The 21,090-nt window shown below is 39.7% G+C and overlaps 1 protein-coding gene across 2 annotated transcripts in view; it reads left to right on the top strand.

Annotated features, from left to right (window-relative positions):
* The window catches only part of RPS6KC1 (ribosomal protein S6 kinase C1), an 85,187-nt gene extending 64,834 nt beyond the window's left edge, over positions 1-20,353 (top strand). For both annotated transcript variants that reach the window (XM_077175897.1, XM_054630451.2), the window contains 5 exons: positions 480-2,057; positions 2,329-2,418; positions 13,757-13,839; positions 14,521-14,616; positions 17,750-20,353. In XM_077175897.1, the coding sequence (XP_077032012.1) occupies positions 480-2,057; positions 2,329-2,418; positions 13,757-13,839; positions 14,521-14,616; positions 17,750-17,860 (1,958 nt within the window). In that variant the 3' untranslated portion in view covers positions 17,861-20,353. The remainder of the gene's footprint in view (positions 1-479; positions 2,058-2,328; positions 2,419-13,756; positions 13,840-14,520; positions 14,617-17,749) is intronic.
* The last annotated feature ends 737 nt before the right edge of the window (positions 20,354-21,090 follow it).

The following is a 21,090-nucleotide window of genomic DNA, read 5'->3' on the forward strand; positions in this document are numbered from 1 at the left end:
ATCCAGCTACTATGGTAATTTCCCTTATTGAACTTGCTGTTTAGTTTTCAGTCCATTTCCACTAATGCTGCTGATGAGTTTAGAGCTGTGGTACAGAATTATTCAGGGTAGATAGAGGTGGTGATGAGCACTAAACAATTTGATCTTCCTTTGTTTTTCCTTCTTTTGAGGCAGCAGGTGGAGAGTAGTGACTACTTTGCAACTTGAGACATGCTCTGTAATGAGACTTTACTGAAGTTTAGAAATAAAAAAGCAGCAGTTTAATCTTAGATGCAGCTCTTTAAATATTTATGTAATAGTACAAATCTACATGAAAAGCAAGTTGTGGTCCCTGTAATTATTTCCTCCTAGGGTAGCGGATCCAAATAACTCCCTGGACATAAGGGTACAGTGACAGTGAGGATATTTTCCTGTTTCATAAAAAAAATTTCTATTTTGAGTGAAATTAAGAGATCCCCTCCTTTTTTCTTTTTTTTCAGGAGGGAAACTCTGGTCTTATGTCAGTAAGTTCCTAAACAGAAGTCCTGAAGAGAGCTTTGAAATTCCTGAATCCAGAACATCCAGTTCAACTAAAATTTACCTGGAGCAACCAACACCAACTCCTAAAGAAACTGGTAGCAGCACCGATTCCAGAGAAAGCTATGGGGAGAGCATGCTGAAGGTGGTCCCACTGAGGAGCAGCCTGACACCAAGCTCTCAGGACGACAGCAGTACCCAGGAAGATGGTCAGGAGAGTTCCAAGTGGATGGACTCAGCATCCAGCTCAGAAGAAGAGTGCACCACTAGTTATTTAACGTTGTGCAATGAATACGGGCAGGAAAAAATTGACTCTGGCTCCCTAAGTGAGGAACCAGTGACTAAAGCAGAGAGTGAAGGGCTGCACACCAAAGAGAGGAGTTCCTTGCAGAGGTGCAGTGTTGTTGGCAGTGACAGCTTCACCTCCCAGATTGCACCTCAGGAACGAAAGCTGTTCATCGACGATGCTGAGTCAGAAATAGCCAGCCCTACTAGGATACTGGACTCGTTAACTAGATCCAAGAACAGCCCCATGGAGCTCTTCAGGATAGACAGCAAAGATAGCACTAGTGAGCTCCTGGGGCTTGAGTTTGGAGAAAAGTTGTATAATCTGAAATCAGAGCCTTTAAAGCCATTGTTTTCTGTCCCGGATCATGACAGAAGCTTGGATGCCCTGGAGAGCAAGATGGGAGTGAAAGCTCATGACACTGTGAGCAGGGGTTCAAATGACTCTGTGCCAGTCATCTCCTTTAAGGATGCTGCTTTTGATGATGTGAATAGCATTGATGAAGGAAGGCCTGATCTCCTTATAAACTTACCAGGCATGTCTGATGAAACGGAGGAGCCAGCTGTGTCAAAGCCCACAAAGTTTACAAAATCTGATAGGGACATGTCAGAAGTAAAGTTGTTAGAAACACCTGATGTCTTGCAATTAAATAGTTCTACAGAGCCATGCAAAACATTTGATCAAGAGCCAAATCATGTGGCACCAGAAGTGGGCGATCCTGCCCACAAGGAAGCAAATGAGCAAAGTGGTGTCACTCAGGGAGCTCTTAGGACCCTCTTTTCATCTGACCAAGAGGTAGGTGCTTCAGAAGATGGGGCTCTGTTCCAAGAGCTTGGGGCCTGCTCCTTAAACATGGCAAGCAAAGAAGAAAGTTCATGTGTTTCCAGCCCGCTCTCAGGTGCTCCAGAGGTTAGCTTGGACACAGACGTGCTAAGGAATGAAGGAGTGTCGCTGTTTTCCAATGAAACTGAAGACAGCAGGAAAGAGGAGGCAGACTCAGCTATATCACCAGCAGCTGAAAGTAAAAAGACTGCACCAAAGAAGGAAGACAAAACAGCAGGAGCAGGGCAGAAGGAAATACATCAAATTTTTCAGGACCTCGATGAAAGATTAGCGCTAACCTCCAGGTTTAATATCCCAGAGGATTGCATTCAAAGATGGGCAGCTGAAATGGTGGTAGCCCTTGATGCTTTACATAGAGAAGGAATTGTGTGCCGCGATTTGAACCCAAACAACATCTTATTGAATGATAGAGGTCAGGAACTTTTGCAAATGCATTTCTTTTTATTCGCTGTTGCTTCCAATTAACTGAGTAGGCGTTTTATCTTGTAATTAGTATCTTCATTTCCTGTCTAGAGCTTCATTATCAGTGCAGCAAATTCACCCCCAGTAATAGCTTCTAGTACTTAATGATGCCATTATTCTTAATGATACTGTTTTTAGCTACAAAAGGAGTAATTACAGTTCACTTCTGCAGAAAATGGAAGGGAAAAATGTTTTGATTTCTCCTGTCGTTTTGTTTTTAGGACACATTCAGCTAACGTATTTTAGCAGGTGGAGGGAGGTTGAAGATTCCTGTGACAACGATGCCATAGAGAGAATGTACTGTGCCCCAGGTTAGAGCAATCACCTACAATGTTTCACTTGGAAAGTAGATTAGCAGCTTTCATTTTCTCATGTTGTCTCTGTAGCATACAGTTTGAGATCATGCAATATCTGAGTTTTCTTTGCTTCTTTTCCTTAATGTCTTAAAAAGCTACAGGGCTCATAACTGCTTTATTGTTGAACTGTGGTGGTGTTTGTTATGTCATTTCCATAACATGTAATTGTACTGAATGTCTTGTTTAAGCAAGTTAGAAATGTTCTGTTTTCTTCCAGTTATTTCCTGTGTGTAAGTACATCTTGGTAAATGAAAAGAGCAAATTAGGCTGAAAAAGTTGCACTAAGACCCTTAAAAATATAAAAATTTATACATGCAAAGGACATGGGGGGTTGTTGGAGGTGGGGGGAGAACACCACAGAGGTTTGAAAAATACAACCCTAATAGGCTCAGAGATGCCTCTGACATTTTTGATGAGCTACAGTGGGCTTTGAAATAGTTTAGAGAGCTCTTTCCTTAGAACCGCTTTCATCAATCATGAGGGTGATAAAATCAATATCTCTTGGGATCTTACAGAAGGATGGCACTTGAAACTGAGATCTCCCTCTTTTCCTTTTTCCAGTTTATTTTCTGCAAATATAGTGGGCTGTGATTTGGCTGTCACTACCAAAAATCAGGTGTTTCATGTACAGCTTCATAGTTTAAAAATTTCATCGTTAACTTATAAAAACTATGCTAAGAGTTGAAATTACTACGTTTTCATTCCAACCTTGAAATGCCAACATAACTTTCTGCAGAGTGCATGGTCTGGCCAGGCATTGCAACTTGGCACGCAGGTAGTCCTCAAGCTCAGGGTCTGCAAATGTGCTTAGGAAAATTTAAAATAAGAGTTACCAGCCATGGAAGTTCTGAATTTAGTTTGGCATCAGGTGTTTCTTCTGTGTTTTTGTTCTTCAAGTGAAATGCAGCAAGGAACTGCCTCTGCGAATAAAGGTGTTAGGGTCTCAACAAACTTTGAATGTCAGCTTCTTGAGATAAATGAAAAATAAAATCTTTTCTATGCAAGTCAAAAGGGCAGGTATCACAGAAAATAATTCTTTTCATCTATCAAAGCAAATCCAACACCTTCGTTCTACCCTCAGGGCACTTTTATTCAAGAACAAGATAATTGGGGAATCCCAGCAATTACTGTGTTTGTTAAATAGATGGCTGTCCTGGTTGCCAACATGTGTGACAACCTGTTAAGAGAGGTGTTTTCCTGCCTCCTTAACACAGCCTCGAACAGAGCGCTCCCCAGTCGAGCTCTAGCAAAGATGGAAGTGCAGCCTTTCCCACCCTGTCATCATTAATGAGCTGTGAAAGTCAAAGCTTAATTTTTCTGTACCTTAATGAGGATCCAAAGAGAGGTGCTTTTTGCCCCCTAAGCCCCAACCAGCCAACTCCTACAGTAATTAAGTGTTTAGGGAGCAGTTGAAATAATATTTAGAAGTCCCCGAATACAAGAATTAAGTTTTGCACACCGTCATTATTTCCACCTCACAGCACAGGTGTGGTACCCATCCAGGCTTTTTTTTGCTGAAGTTGCCCTCCCCTCTCTGCCCTCTCTGCCCTACCCAGGCTGCATTTGCTTTGTGTGGCTGCAAGGTGAGGATTTGCAAATGCAAATATTAGGTGTATTCAAGGTGGATGAATTGGTACTGCTCCGTGATTCCTACCTTTCAGATTTCTTGATCCTAATGTTACCTCTGTGAAGCATGCTTGTACTTTAGCGTAGCTGTTGTATGTTAATTTTTAGTAGGAGAGTAATACTTGGTATAATTTAGCAGCACAAAATATATTTTGGATTCAAGTGTCATTCTTTTATGAGGAATGATTCAGTAATGGTGTATAGCTGTGTCCACAGCAGCTTTCTTAGGGCTACTGCTGCTGGTAAATGTTGTTTTAGAACTTTTAACCAATGTTAAAAGCAATAATCACATTATTAAGCTTTCTCTAGGTTCCAATATTACAGGGGGCAAAAAAACTTAATTTGGATGATAATTTTTTTTCATTTTGAGGAGTGTACCATGTCCCAGCACCCCTTTATCATGAAAGCATTGCTCCTCAAGCTGCTTCTTTGAATAAGGATTTTGAAATTATATTTGTCCTTCAGTTCAGTACACTAGGAACAAGTTTTGAGGTTTTAAAATTAATTTTTAAGTTTCTTGTTAATATAATATAAAGTATTTCTCACAACTTGGTTTTGCTTTTTTTTTCTGAGGGAAATGCTATATTTTTGTAGAGGTGAAAAATTATCTTCACAAAATTTTATCAGGTCTTATGATTTCTTACTGTAATAAAGCACAGTGTCTAAAATAAGTGACTCAAAGTGAGTCTTTATCTCATTTTGAATTTTCCTGGTGTTTTCAGGAGTATGTGCTGTGTTGCCCTGTCTCTGGATAGTGAGCCTTCCTTCTTCTTTTCTCTCCTGCTGAAGGATGCAGTGAAACTTGGCTTGTAAAAATTTTGTGTTTGGCTTGCTGTGTGCTTTTAACAGAGTTTGAGACAGAATAGATTTGGATATGATAACTTGTATTCTACCTGACTTCAACAATTTAGTGCCCTCTTTCAACATATGCAAGAAAGGGAAGGTGTCTATCAATAAACATTGCTTTTTAGGGTCTGCTTTTGGAGACTGAGAACAGATGAGTTTAGGGCTGCATTTTTTTTTCTGCATTGATTTTTGAGGAGCAAATTTTGGAGGCAGAAAAAGGGGAGGATGAATGTGAAATTTAAACACATTGCAGGATATCGTCTGTTTAAAACAGGTAGGAAATTTTATTGCGGAGTTACATGAAAATTTTAAACGTATTTGAAACAGTTGAGACTTTTTCAGTTGTTGAGGTTTCAGATGTTGCTTTTCTATAGTGTAAATTATAAAGTGATTTGGAGTGAAGTGCATGAAGATATATTTAAATCTTAAGCTGTTTTATTTGTTGAAGAAAAACATGAAGTCTAAATTCTACAATTTATATATTGTAAACTAATTGCTGGATGGGCTGGGGATAGTAATGTATTATATTAGTGTGGAAGCTTTGCAGGGCCAAGGGAGAATAGAGGTCCACCTGTGTGAAACTTGCTTGTGGGATGTAGGATTTTGTCTTTAGGGCTTTCTGTGCACCAGAGTGTAACCTTGCATTGAGGTAAAGCAAGGCAGAGTGGGTACAGCAGCAGTGATCAGATCCCTGCCCTGGTGAAGCGCAGGGATTTGTTCAGCTCCTGTTGTCCTAGGAGAGGTGGAGAAGCAAAAAGACATTATGCAGTGCCTATATAAAATAACAACTGCAATGCCTATAAATGCAGAAGTGTCAAAAAGACAAGGAAAGGGAGCAGTCTGAAAAGCTGCATCGCGCTCCCTGTGAGCAGTATAATTCGTTCTGTGTGAAATAGCAATGGTCGTTTTGCATCGTGCATGAGTTCGAGCAGGGCTGCATGTGTTGCAGGAGTGGCACTTCCCCGCTGCCGACGGGAGGTGGCATTGTACCATTAATGGATGGTGCTGTTGCACTGGCTGCCCCTCATTTGCTTAACTTCTCCTCAGAACTGGAGACAGAAGATGCGGCTCATTTGTAATTATTTGCATATGAAGAATTGTGCTCGTAAGCTCGTGGTGTGTTACGGTGCTGCTGGATCTGTTGGTGTGGCTGGGTTACTCTTTACTGCTGTACAGTTCTGCTCAATTAAAAAAAACAAACCAAAAGTTCCTGAACCAGCTCTGGCACCAACAAAGCTGTCTGCAGATGCTTTAAAGTAGTGTCTGTGCTATATTTTGATTAATGCCCAAACTAAATCTTCGCTGTTCACCTATGATAAGTCAAATGTTGTTTCTCTTATTCACAAGGGAAACGTTGGATTATAAATCATACCGTATAAACTCAACACCACTTCTAGTAAAACTGCGGGAGGTTTGGCTAAGAATGACCTATTTGCTTTTAAAGAAGAAATTAGCACTTGTAACTGAGAATTTCTGCTGTGTTAATATGGCTAAGGTGACTATAGTGAGGTTTATGTGTTTTGTTTCCTTTAACTTTCCCCCTCTTCATAGTAATTTTGTTTTCTGAACATTTTAAAGTGCGCTGAGCAGCTGATGTCTGAATACAAAGTTATTAGCAGATCAGATGAGAATGATTCACTTCTGTTTAAACAGCCCTTTGCTCTCCATGCCCCCTGAGAACTCTTATCACATATTTGTCCAAAAAATCCCCACGAAAACTAACAAAAAATCCCTTGCTTTATCCACCTGCCTGGTGGCTGATAGTATCAGCAATGTATCTCTTTATCTCTTGGTTAATGTGCCTTGGTATTCTGAAGGGGGGAAAATTCCAGTAACAGATTCAATTTACATGGACAGAAACTTGAGCAAATGCCAGCCTAGCAGGGGGGCCATTATTCTGCTCTATAAATAAGTTTAAAAAAGAAACACACACACGCACACACAAACCTGTGAATCAACATGTTTTGGTCTAATTGAGAGAAAAGCAAGATAGATGAATTTTGAAATGCAAATTATCACCTTCTGTTATTTTAAGTATTGGTTTTGCCAACATTGTGATCTTAAATATAAAGAGTTGTTAACTTTTAAATACAGTAATAATTGTATTCCATTGTTGACAGTCACAATTCAAAAAACAAAATTGGTAACTTTTTTTGTAAAAAGCCATTCTCAGTATGAGAATACCTGTGAGAAAGACAGAATTGTCTACAGCCGTTGCCTAGTCAAGGCTGTCTTCGGGTAAAGCAGATTTAAGTTGAGGATTTTCTCATGAAGAGAATTAAGGTACTTTTTCAGTCTAACCTGTGAAGTGTCATGTTGTAGAAGCAGCTTGCTGGTCTGACATCTTGTGTAAATATGATGTGTGAATGAGATGTTTTATTTACACTCCCCGAGTTCTTGTTCCAGCAGCGGGGATGCTTTCTGTTGCATCCCTGTAGTGTTTTTGGAGGACGAGGTTTCAGAACTGGGCTGCCTTTAGAATCTTTTTTCTTTCTTGTTTAAACAAGTTTTCACCAGACTGTGTTTACTAAAAACTGGAGATTTGCTACTTGAGATCCTACAGCCAAAGGGAGCTTAGCTTCCTAGAAAATGTAAGTAGGAAACTGGCCATCAGTAATGCATCGTATTATTCTGAGGCTTTCATAAGCTGTGTGCTATAATCAAGTCTTATTTACACAAAGTAGCATTCACAGAAGCCTACAAATAAATATATGGTAAATTTGGTTTTATGTAACCTGCTGTTACTTGTGCACAGTGCAAAACCTAAGCAAAAAGAAGGCATTGTGTGTAAAGAATTTTGTTCCAAAAAAAAAAGACAAAAATGTTTCAACGTGCAACCTGATTTTTGTACTCCCAAATAAAGATATCACTTTTGCTCTTGAACAATTGAAAATACAGATGCAAAGTGCAGCTGGTTACCTAAAATAGATGGCATGAAAATAAAAATTGCTAGTTGATATCATTAGCCTGCATGCTATAATTTTTATTTACTGAATAAGGAAAAAGATTATTTGCCTCTGTTTACCAAATAGGCATTTGATGCAGAAAAACTGCATATTATTTGTGTATGTGTTTTTCAGTAGGAGTTTGCAGGCACTCATTAAATTTGCTATTCTGTATTATAGTAATTTAATTTGAGTAGATTGTTTAAGAAGCAAAATAACTGTGGTGGATTAAAGTGCCATTGACCCTGAGATGTGTCGAGGGGTGGGCTGGTCTCATGGTTATAGTGTAAGACTGGACTTCCTGCTTTTTACCTCTGACTCTGTCCTAGATTTTTGTGTGACAATTAATGTCTCTGGATTATCCAAAAAAGAAAAGGAAATATCTGGATAGGTGAAGGAGCTTTGGGCATCAAAATCAGAAGGATGAGCTAGCTTGATTTGAAAAACCCTGGCAATAGGAAACAGGATCAAACACAAACATGAAAAATATATGGCTGGTGTGAATAAGGTCTGGATGTACAGAAAAAGGACTGATTCCTTTGAGGCTGGGAGTAGCAGTTTTTCAGCAACCATTTGGAGTGGGACAGCTCTCTAGAGACCCCAGAGTGTCCCACAGAAAACAGTGACAACTGACTGCTCCCTGAATAGCAAAATATCATAAACTTGGAGCTGGTAATTGAAGGCATAGGTTTGGGGAGAGCATCAGGTACTTTCTGAAAAAAGTCTGATCTCAGCCTTGTTGTAAGTACACAATGTGTTTCAGGTGAAGCACATGGTCTTGTGGTTTTTCTTAGACTCTGTAACTAGAATAAGCAGTAAGATGTACCCAAGCTGTTGATTTGTAAAAATCAGATGTTTTAGTCTGGCTGTCATAAAAGCTAGTTGTTAACTCCAGAAGGAACTGTAGTTTACCTGTGTTTATTTATGTCTGTTGTTATTAGTAGTACTAACATTACAGATGGGACTAAACCTTGAAGATAGCATACAAGATGCCTTGTGAAAATAAACGGAGCTAGCTGTGAGGTTAATTAATGTTTGCTTTGTTTTGATAACAGTAATAAAACTTTGTCTCTTTCGTCACATGATTATTTTAGAGGAAGTTTTGATTCCATCTTGGGCTGCTAAAAGAAAGAAAGAAAGACCACAGTTCCCTCTATTTTTTTTCTTTTTTTTTTTTTTTTCCAAAGAAGAACATAGATGCTCATGTTTTTGAATAACTTTTAGATGAAACTTCCTATTTTCATACTCCATTTGATCTTAGCAAATGTTCATTGGACTTGCCTCACTACTTTATTGTTTAAAGACCATGATAAACTTCTTATACTTAAATATAGATGGTTCAATACTGTGCTTTATAAATTGCTGAAGCATTTTAGGCAAAGCATTATAGCCAGATTGCTTGTGGGATGTTTTATTTAGTGACTGTATCTTATGGTATCTTGGCTGACTGAGTCTGTTGCGAGTGAATTAGGTTGGAATTATTTTAGTTGATTCTCTGCAAATGTTTCTTTACATATATAGATATCAAAAGATGATAAAACAGTAATCTTTTAAAATTAAGTGAGTGTAAGGTAAATAGAATTTCCAGAGTCTCTAATGGTTTTTCATGCAATGTTTATCTTAATGGCCACAGGAGGGGAAAACATTGTATTTCTTTTCAGGATGTTGAACAAGTCCAATTTCTCATGAACAGTTTCAGACACCTGATGGTAGTTCAGATGGGTCTCCTTATTTTCCTATCAGTGCAGAATTGATAAATGATACTTGAGAGTATGCTGTTCCTGCTTGCAGTGTGGGGTAAGGGGAAAGCCTTTCCTGATTCCTGGGTGTCTGGGGATGCACTATATCCACCTAGAGCCAGTTTTTCTGTGAGCTGACTGGAGGTGCTTTTTATTTTTTTTTTTTTTTTAATTACTGTTTGTCCTACAAAATTTTTGATGAAGTTTTTTTCTTGGTGTTTCATGAGCCATCTGGCCTGAGTTGCACATAGAATGTCTAAGGCCTCCTGTAAGCCTGGCTTCTTCCATGTTAACTACTGTTTGCCTGTGCTGGTCATGAGGCATTATTGTCAGCCCTGGAGGAAACTGTGTTTGGAAGAAAATGTGGCAGGTGTTGTAGCAAAAGTCTTCAAAATCCTTCAGCAAGAAGGGTATATATAGGGTATATATTTCAAGTTGCTGTGTAAAGAATGAGAAAAGCCTTGGTTTGCCATCGATAGCTTTATTGAGAATGTGTGTTCAGGAGAGGGGAAGTTCTGCTTTTTCTTCAGAACTGGCACTTCTGTTTAAAATACAAAATGTTGTCAGCTATGTCTCCCTTATCAGGAAGTAAGATATTGCTGTGTGTAATGCAAATATTGAGATAAGTATGGAAACTATAAAGAAATGGCCTTTCAGTTGAGACCAGCTGCTCTGGAAGGAGGACAGTGCAGAGTAGTGAAGGTGTTTACCTGCACCATCTGTCTCTGTATAAACCTGATATCATTTTACAAATCTCCTTCCCCTCAGTTATCCCAGTGGCTGCCATTGGAATTGCTTTGTGCAGGAATTTAGCATTGCTGTTGACTTGTGCTTCATGGTGCTGGATGTCATCGCCATGCTTTGGGAAGGGAGAAAGAGGAGAGCTCTCTCTTTAATGAAATTGCAGTAAAGTTGGAAGAGCTATTGACTTTTTTTTTCACCCTACTTTATTATTTCTCTGATTTTCTATTTGAGGATGATAGGAATGTTTTTTTCTGCAAATGTTGTTCTGCCAGTCCTAGAAGCACCGTGTACATGTGTACACATGTTTATTTTTGTACAAATCTGGGTAAGGGCCTTGATTTCAAGGTTCATGAAGGAAAGATTTGGCACAAATATCCCCATGTTATTCACTTAAGCTTATGTGTCACTACCATTTATTGTCTAAATTACTTTGCTGATGGATTGAGATGAAAATGTTTTCTTAGTGAAGGCAGATATTGTAGTTCAGATTTATTGCAATATTGAAGCTTTAAAAAAAGCATATGCCCTGTGTGGTATATTACATTAGCCAGCTACTCTGTGTCCCTCAAAAGCACTTCATAATCTGCAGTTTCTAAATTTTCCCATGATGTTTAGTCAAGATAAAATGCAGTAATATTGATGTGGAATCCTGGACTTATTATGATCAGTATTGCATCAGAAATCATGAGACCTGTTCAAAGGAAGGAAATGTAAACAACATATGTTTATTTGTAGTGTACACAGTGAATTTTAAATTTTCTTTTTTTTTTAAGGAAAACATTTATTTTAACATTAAATAAGGAAACTTTAGAACATAGGGAAAGCAACTGGAAGGCAGACATTGCATAATAGGAAAAAAGTTGAGCTAAAATTTAGTTTTTGTAAAGAAGGGGACTCAGGTGTTGCCCTCAGCTGAGTTTTCCATTTTGTGTTCTTGTTGGTTCAGATGACTTGTTATGCAGCTTCTGCTTGTGCATGAGAACCCAGGCAGAGTCCTTCAGCCCTGGGAGAAATCCGTGTTACTTGCCTGTTCTTAATTTATTCCACTCGTGTCATTTTGGTCATGGCCAAAAGTGGATGGAACAGTTCAGTGCTGCTCTTGTCAGAGAACTGCAGTGACATTTGTTTTGGCTTGGCATATATTGAAAGTGTTCTTCCAGTTGAAAACATGAGCTTGGATTTTGGGGAAGTGGACTCTGGTTTGCTTTTTGACTCTTATTCTATATATGTCCATTTGCATCAGTGCTCCTAGTAATGAACAGTTCTGTGAAAGGAGGCACTGTAACTTTGGTTCTTTAGAGAACTGGATCAGCATCTCCGATTGCCAGCATAAAGAGAAATAACAGCAAAACCGATTTTTTTGGTAGAATTTCTTTTCCCTGTACTCTGAATGATGTATTTTTTTCACATTTAGGTAATTGGTGTATTTTTTTCACATTTAGGTAATTTTTTTTTCAATTGGGCTGTAACTCATGAGGCCCATTCCCACTAAACACCTTTGGGAAAAATGAATTATTTCCTTCTGTGACATTTTTCTAAAATTTAAGGTGTGTCAATATGGGATAGTTAGTGGAACTGAGAATGTAGTAGTCAATCTTATTAATTCCTGGCTTTGTTGTCCTTATTCTGTAATAAGTGTGTAATTTAATTTAAAAATAAAAATCGTCACTTGTTGGGAAGAAAGCTCCCTTGAACTGAAAAGGCATTTCCATTTAGTAGGTTTCACTAAGAATTGCTCTGAATACCTTTCACCAGCTGGTTTGTGTGGAAAGGCCCAACTTTGGGGGTTTTTTTTGTTTTTCTTTCTTTAAAGGATAGTTACCTAGAAGGTTGGATTTTCTGAAGGACTTTAAAACTAAATTGCAAGAACACATTTTGATTTTTACACAAATTCTCTCAATTTAATGTAACTTCAGCTTCATCCTGGTGCTCGCATGGGATCTTAAAACATTTTAAAAATGCATGTAATTATCCTGATACAGTTCCTCATGTAGTTGCTGTTACATCTTTGAAAAAGTTTCTTGGTGCTGATAGGAGCATTAATCTGTAAGGAGTGGAACAAATTCTGCTGTGTGGCACCCTTATAGTGACATATTGGTCATTCCAAGGCCATTAAGTGTAGTAAACTTTTCAGTGTGAGGGATGTGCTACCTCAGGAGACAATGTCTGAGCCATCCTTCCTTGTTGCTCTTGCAACAGCAGCCTGAGCTTAGTTCTGGGAGGGACTGAGCCTTTTCCAGCTGTGTGGCAGCTGCACATCCCTGAGCTCAGCGTGGCTGTGCTTCCCTGCCTCTGGGGAGCTCTGGGGTGACGCCTCCCTCTCCCTGACCCTGGGCTGGGACTCACCTGGAGCTCTTCTTGGCCATGCTCATGCTAAGCTCCATAAAATGATGAGCGGGATTTTTCTGCCCATGCTGCACTGCTTTTCACAGCAACAGCTATGTGACTGTATGCTAATTGTTGTCCTCTGCTGGGGAGCTGGTGTGGCTTTTGCCACCAAAGCTATTTTAGTGCAGCCTCTGCATTTTTTTGACAGTCAAAATGAAGATTTCATCTTCATTGCAATCTGGTTTTCTGCCTGTTTTAGGGCAGACAGTGTGGTGTGTTTGTATTTAATAATTTTTGTAGTTTAAAGCCTGAGTCAGTGAAGGCCAAGTTTTCTGCATGCATCATGCCATTGAATAGGTGTTTTTGTATGGCCAGGGACTGTCACCCCCTTCTCCCCTCCCTGCTCTCCCTTGTGCCTGTGCAGCAATAGCACTGTTGGGTTGGATGCAAGGGGAAGCAACTTTTCATACCAATGTACAGTTTGGGCTGGGCTGTAGCAATACACAGTTACTGGCTGTGGTTATGCTGTTTGAAGCAGATTTGATATCTCTCTATGAGACCATTGTGAAAAGCTCATGGAGGTCTCCCATGGGGATCCCATTAAATGGTGTGGGTTAGCCATGAGACAAATCCTACCCTCAAAGGCAAAACTAAGGCATGCAGTAAACTACTGCACCCCTCCTTGTGCTGCTTTTCTGGATTAGGCCACTCTGATATGTCCAGCTCTTCTGGCCAGCATAAATTCTCTAAAGATGCTTTGCTTTACCGTCTGTCATTGTTCAGTTTCGTCCAGAATAGAAAAATCATAACTGTAATGCCTACAAGTCTCGAAAGTGCCTATGTATGCATGGAAAATACAAATTATGCATGAAATGTATGGCATTGCTGTGCTTGAACAATGCAATCTGTAGGTGGCTAAAGGGCTAACTAAATTGCAGGCATAATGAAAGCTCTGTGGTATTTAGTATATGTTCTGTCAGCATTAAACAGTCACCTTGTAAATATATGTTAATTTTGAAGGTGCAACTGACCTTTTTAATATTAATTGAAATGTCTCATGTTTAGAGGTTGGTGCTATCCTAGAAGAGACAGAAGCCTGTGACTGGTGGAGCCTGGGTGCCATTCTTTTTGAACTCCTCACTGGGAAGGTAGGGCTGGGGGCAAGTGACTCCATAAAAGTGACTTGGCCAGTAATTTCTTACCAGTGGTATGCCCAGGTGTGATTCCCTTGATTGTATTTCTCTGATGAGCTTTGCCAACCTGAGCACTCTCAATTTGCTTAGTCTGCATGGGACCAGAGAAACAAAACATGTTCAGCCTTCAGCAGAACAGCTTAATAGAGCTGTACCAAATGAAGGACTGAAAAAATAACCAAAACTCTGCTGCTCTCTTAGCTACAGTGAAATCCAAGTTCTCTAACATTCCATCTGTACATGTACAAAACTTTTGCCCTAATACTTCCAGTAGTATTTCCTGAGACTATGTAGAAGCCATATATTGTTGTTACACATTAATTCAGTATTTTGAGGCAAAGAGTGCTTGACCAAATCAAACTGGTGATTGGTTGACGGCTCTGCACAAAGAAAGCAAAGTCCACCAAATTCCCAGGCTCTTCAAATTTGAGCAATAGAACAGAAGCTCTAAGATGTAAATGCTCTAAAGCTCTAACTTAGGGAGCTCCTCAGCGCCTGTAGGCATTCCTGCCAGAACCACTACTTCATACTAGAAAGCATGGACAGTAGGAGATAATCCAACACTGCAGTTTTGAAATCAATAAATATGCCTTCCTGCTTTGATTTATTTTTTCCCTTTTTCCTTTTCTCCTCCAGTCTTTGGCTGAGTGTCATCCATCAGGAATAAACACTCATACTTCTTTAAATATACCAGACCATGTATCGAAGGAGGCCAGATCACTGATTCAGCAGGTAAGTGAGGGGGGAATTTGTTTTCTCTATGTGCATGTGTGGTTGGGACAAATACTTATGTACCTAACTTGTTCTGGTGAAGTAAATGTAAAACAAGAAAGCTGCTGGTAGAAACATGGATGGCCCTTTTATCAGCACTGATGAATTTTGCCCAGTTGTCTTGTTGCATTTGCAAACTTTGACTTCTGCTGCCAGCTGGGTGTGTAGAAAACTGGAGTGCTTTGCCATTTCTTCAAAGAACAAGTTTGGCAAATGCTTTGGAAACACCTGCTGGTGATGCACGAACATTTTAGGAATTCTGCCCTAAATGTTCATGGAAACATTGTAGTGAAATAAAGTAAAAAATACTGATGCCAATTCAGCAGAATAGCTCAAAGTGCTATGAAACCTGTAGCACACTGATTTGAAGTTATGACCTTGCTGTGGTTGAAAGTGTGTAGCTCTCCTCCAGGAAACATTCTGGATGCCATTTTTAAAGAAAAGTACTTTAAATGGTGAATCCAATGACTTTTGTAGTCAGAAGATAAGTGGGTAGGTTGGACAAAAGGCAAAATTGTAATATATAGACAAGCTTCCAGACTGATACACCATTTTTAAATAAATGGGAATAGTACTGTTTGATGGTTTTAGTTTACTCTAGCTTTACGTAGTCATAACTGAACATATAGTACAGGGTCTTGAAATTCAATTAATGCAGTCTTCCTGCTAATTAATTTTGACATAGCTGTGGAAGTGGTGCCTAGATCTGACCTGTTCCACTTAAGAAGAATAAGCAAGATAGGCGAATTGTGCTGTTCAGCTTTGAAGAGGATCTTGCTAGCGGGTGCATAAATAGTGACATGACTTAGATGTAGTTTTGAGCAGAGCAGAGTGTACAAAGTATTTCTTGAAGAAAACAAAGGAAACAGAATTTGAAAATTCAGTGAATGAGAAGACCCAGTGACAGATTGATTTCTGTGCTGTTACTGTGAAATGATTAGTGGAAATGGAACTGTATGTTTAGACACCACCTATTTTGACTAAGTGACATGAAGTCACTGAAGGTGAAAGTACATATTTGGCAAAGGTAGAAAGGGAAATAATTAAAGAAAAATCCCATTTCTATATAGTTGGATGGTAGCAAATTTTTACATTCACCTGCAGATGCCATAAGACAAATAGCTGAAGGAAAGCAAAATCACATTTAATGAAGGGAGTTCTCCTATTAAGACTAGAAGACAAATGAAGTCATCCAGTCCATGTGTCCCTGCCAGTGCAAGATTCTTTTTTGCTGTAGACTAATACTAATTGGTAGTAATACTACTACTAATAATACTGTTATTAGTACTACTATTAGTACAATTCTAATGTATTGCTTATTTTCACATATGCCAAAGAATGTCTCTTTTGCCACTGGTGGGTTTAAGTGGCAAATGTATTTCTGCCACTCACAGCTGTTTTCCAAGGCCATGTCTGTTCAGAGAGCAGTCTCCCCAGTGCCTGTTAGATCAAGCTGTCTGGTGTAGGGTGGTGACTTATCTGGTGGAGGTTTGGCTATATGAAGCAGTAAATCACATTTTTGTTGTGTGACTATCCAAGGAAGCTGCCATTCATTGTTGAGGAAGCCTTGTCAGGAAAAGGAAGAGAGCTCTCTTGGCATGGATAGCAATTTGTCATTGCGACTTTCCTTCCCCCCACTGCCAAGGGTAAACAGGTCAAAACATCACAGAGTAACTCTCTGGGATCAGTGTTCAGCTATACAGAAAATTGTGTCAGGAGTTGTCTCCTGCTGTGGCTTCCAGTCCAGGTGACTTCATTGTAAACATCTTCTTCATTTAACCAGCATCTGAAAAACAGAGATCTGTTTATTTCTGCTGAAAGAGAAAGTTGTTTTTTGATGTTGGTTAGGAATTTTGCACTCAGGTTTTTGTTTTCAGGAACCTTCAAGTTCTACTAACAACAAAACATGCAATGTGACTTTTCAATAGGTGTCTGTTTCAGTTTACATTTGTTTTCTGAGATTAAAGTTATTCTGGAAGGACAAACTCCAGAAAATAAGTGACCATGCATGATTTTCCTGTGCTGGTGCTGCCTGTATTTCCAGGGAAGACTGATACACCCTGGCTGCATCTGTGGCTTGTGGGAGATACCAGAGCAGCACCATTCACTGTCAGCAAGCTACTTTTACTGTGTGCCACTATGACTGCAAATAGCAGAGCCATCTTAAAATGTGTAAATTCCTATGTTTATGGATGTAGGCTCTCTTAGATGTTGACTGCATCAAGATATGAATACACATTTTTCCAAGTGACAACTGGGAGAAGTTATCCTATTAGCTGTTGCAGAAAAAGCAAGCAAGAGATCATGCCTTTGTACTGGCTGTAATTGAATAGAGTATAAACACTTGAAAACTGCAAAATATGTTTGTGTGTCTTTATTAGTCTCTTTGGAGTTTACCTATGCATTCCCTTTTATATGGATTGGTATCTTTAAACAGATGTAAATATTGTGATTTCCTTTTCACATGAATTCAGCATGTGATGTACAACTAAAAAGCAAATGAGGTGCTGAGTTTCAGGAAATTTCCATTAAGCCATTAGGCTGTTTTGTTTCTTTCACTGGGGTTTTGACTTTTCAGTTTTAGGCCATTTGTAGAACTCTTTAAAACTTTTTTTTTTTTTTAGGAAATGGAGAGCTGGCTATGTTATCCTGATATTTTAGGACCAACTCGAAATTTATGAAACGGAAAGTTACAGACTGCTATCCCTGATGTAGCCATACCACAGTGGTGTGAGCAAAGGTTAACATGAAGCAAACGCAGCGTCCAGAGTTCTACTGATGCAGGCTCTGGCTGCTGCTGTCTCTTTTTAAAATGAGGTTACACTTGAAATGAAGTCCCAGTGTGCAGTGCTTCAGGGAATTGCATGCTGTGATCAGTAGTCTCTGAAGACTGTAAGACTGATACTCAAGGAAAGGAGAGTCTTCTTCCATTTACTGGATTTTAGGAATTTCAAGTATGCTTTTGCACTCTTGAAAGTAATTCATAGAGCAGGAAAACAGTAGGATGTCCCTTACCTTAGACCTTTCTGGAACTTTTAAGCAGTTGTTTTTGTTCTTACTCACTGAATCATGTGTTTTTTTCTTTTATGTCAAGCTTTTGCAGTTTAATCCTGCGGAGCGTCTTGGTGCTGGCGTTGCTGGTGTTGAAGACATCAAATCTCATCCATTTTTTGCCCTTATAGAATGGGCAGATCTGCAGAGATGAGAGACACGTGCCCTCTGAACAAACTCAGGTCAACTGGACAAGTTTCTCTGGCACAGGAGCACCCTGACTTGCTTCCTTTGGATGTCTCAAACCACTTGGACGTAATGGCTAAGGGATGCTGGAGCAACAGAGCCAGAAGTGAACACTTTTAACAGGAATCACTGGTTGTACAGGGTGCTGGCTTATTTTTACCACAGCTGGTTGCTACGTGTGTGTGAGTCCTTTCAGCAAAGGAAGGTTTGTGAGGCAACTCCTGGGCAGCATGTTGGGCACTGCCAGATAAGCAGGGCCAGGAATGTCGTCCTGGTACTTTGTCCGGTGATGGAAGTGTCTATAGACAGTTGAAAGTATTTTTTTATTGTGTCAATAGACCATTTCCCTATGCTAAGTGCAGCTCTTGGGGGGGTAGGGAAGGAAAAAGCAAATAATTTATTAACGGTATATGCTAAAGAAAATACTAAATAAAATACTAAAATGCTTTATGCAAAAGTTGACACATTAAAAATAATATATCCATTAAAAATTAAGAAAGCTGTTGCATAATACTGCGGAATGTGTCTTGAAAATAGCATATCATTTCCCATTCTGGAAAGAGCATATAAAAGGCAAATAATGCTGTCAAATGTTGTACTTTGTTGGCTGGCAATGTCTGTTTAAAACTCTTGACTGTTGTATTTGATGAGCTACATGTTAAAGTCACTACAGAAAGGGAAATCTTCTTTTCCTCAGCTGGATAAACACTGCTTTATCACTCTAATAAGGAGCAAGAACACATAACACTAAATAAATATATAGATAAAAAAGGAAAAACTCTTCTTTCATCGCTGCAGCCACTGCTTTATCACTTAATGAACTTTACTTCCTCTAAGTGTCCTATTTTTAGCTGCTACTTCAGGAAAAAAACCTTTCTGGTCGTGTTCTTGTGCTTGAGGAAGCTTCTGAACTCCCCAGTTTGTTTGTTAATAGTCTTAATAAATCAAAGAAAGCCTTCACCCACTCTGCTGCTTGAACAGGAAGAAGCCGGGGATTTGCTCATGCCAAATGACTAAGTGACATCTCTGAGCAAACCCTAGTGGGTAAGACTTGGGCAGGAGCCAATTAGCTGACCTGTTTGTTTGCTAGAAATGTCTGGAGAATGGGAGAAGAATATAAGACATGCAGAATATTTTGCTGAGTGCTGCTAGTGCTGCTAAGCAGCCATGCCTGTATGAATTCCTGATGTACGAACGCTGTACACTGCAATGTACAGATTATGTATCTGTGGGTTTTTTCCTAAATATTCCCTTTGCTTGCACTCTTTTTTCCTCCCTTTTCTTCCTCTGCCCAGCTTTATCCGGAGAACAAAGGGCAAATTCCTTTGGGAAAGTGAGGTGACAGCAACGATTACTGAATTTACAACTCAAAAAAAAAAAAAAGTATCCTTCCATTTGTATTTTAGCAGTGTATTTTATGGGCACTCCCAAAAGTGCATCTGTACAGTCTCCATCTGTTAGACACCAGGTCGATGTATTCAAATAAAGTGGAAAAGGAAAATGCTTCACTTAAACAAAGGAAATCTGGAAACTTTTTTTTTTTCCTTTTAAAATTATTCCACTCCCCTCTATTTTTTTTTTCTTCCCTTTCTTGTGATCACCAGGCCAGCAGAGGGGCTGTCACAACACTGCAGGTTGTAACCAGGTCACTAGTATCACTGCCTAGCCAGGGCCGTCCAAGATTACATCACCCACAGAAGCTGCGTTTCAACCCGCCACCCTCTGGCTTCATAACAGGAACTCCCTCAGGTGAGCCACAGGAACAACTTCCTGTGTCGGAAATCTCTAATGCAGAGAGCAAGCTGATCCCCAGCTTCCTCCCAGCACTGCCCTGGCTGGGACTCTGGAGAGGGCTCCTCGCTCAAGGAAAGCCTCCCTCCCCTTGGCCACCTGACTCCCTCCTTCCCTGGGGCTCTCCAGCCCAGCCACCAGATAATGCCCCTGCCTGTGTTGATCTGTCCCATTGCATTTGCCTGGTGATAACTGTACAAAAAGTATTTTCCATGTTACTTGGAAATGCTATCATGTTCAGGTTGTGCTCGTGTGCTGGCTGTAAGCAAAGGCAGGATAAGATAGCATGGGAGCGCAGGCTGGTTTCTGTGAGCAGCAGCAGGAGAACCCTGTTCTGGCAGAAACCAGATGATCAGTCATTCTCACTGCAAAGCATTTGGTTTAGTTAATGACACCAACATATTTTTTCAAGTATGTTATTAGTGAGGAAATCTAGATCATGGAAAGTAGAAGGAATGGCAGTATGACTTGCCAGAAATGAGCTTTTGAGATGCTACAAGTATTTGTAACATTACCACTGACTCAGATAATTGTTTGTCAAGGGAAGCATGGTCTGGAGTTAATTGCACAAAACCAATCCTGCTTCTATTTTTATTTTTTCCTTGAACATGTATTATGTTGTATTGGTGTTTACATGTATTCCTTTAATAAACAAAACCTTTCAAACCTATTTCAGACCTTGGCTTTCTGAACTTCATATTTAGTTCTTGAAGATTGACCTTACCGGATCGGTGCTTTTTGTCCTTTGCTTTAATGAGTTGAAATGCTCTAGATACCTTATTTTTGGTGCCTGTTACAAAGCCCTGTGATGCACACCTCCATTTGGATGAGTGTTCATTCCCGCTTTCTTCTGTTACACCTAATAGCTAAAAGCAAAACAAATCAGTGCTTTTTTTTTTTTCCACAAGAATTAGCTACAGTCTATGTAAAACATGGTAAAATAAAGCTATAGATTTTCCTATTCTCCTCTGGATGTTCAGGTACAGCACATTACGCACTTAGGGCATCTCAAAGTGGTAATTCTTTGCATCCTGTTGAACCCTGTAATATTCTTTGTGTCCTACTAAGAAAAACTGGGATACAAAATGTTCAAAGGCTTGCCCTGGGTAGAATTGCTGTGAGGTAAGCCTGGGCTCTACCCAGACCTATAGGAGAAAGTGCATCTCATGAAATACAAGGGACATAACTTTGAATGGCTGTATTCACAGCTTCTGTTCTTGTGGCACAGCTCCTGTGTCTCCTGTGAAAATCACCTCGCAGACAGCAGTCACTGTCACGCTGACTCCAGGCGCACCTTTGGGATGCTGAGTTGGCAGGGTTACCCGTGCCGGAACATCCACCCGGCTCCTCTCGCCAGTGCTAACCTGTTCCTTGGTGTGTCCCCGCAGCGAAGGGCACTGGGATGAA

Source organism: Agelaius phoeniceus, chromosome 3 (assembly GCF_051311805.1).
Source record: "Agelaius phoeniceus isolate bAgePho1 chromosome 3, bAgePho1.hap1, whole genome shotgun sequence".
Classification (NCBI taxonomy): domain Eukaryota; kingdom Metazoa; phylum Chordata; class Aves; order Passeriformes; family Icteridae; genus Agelaius; species Agelaius phoeniceus.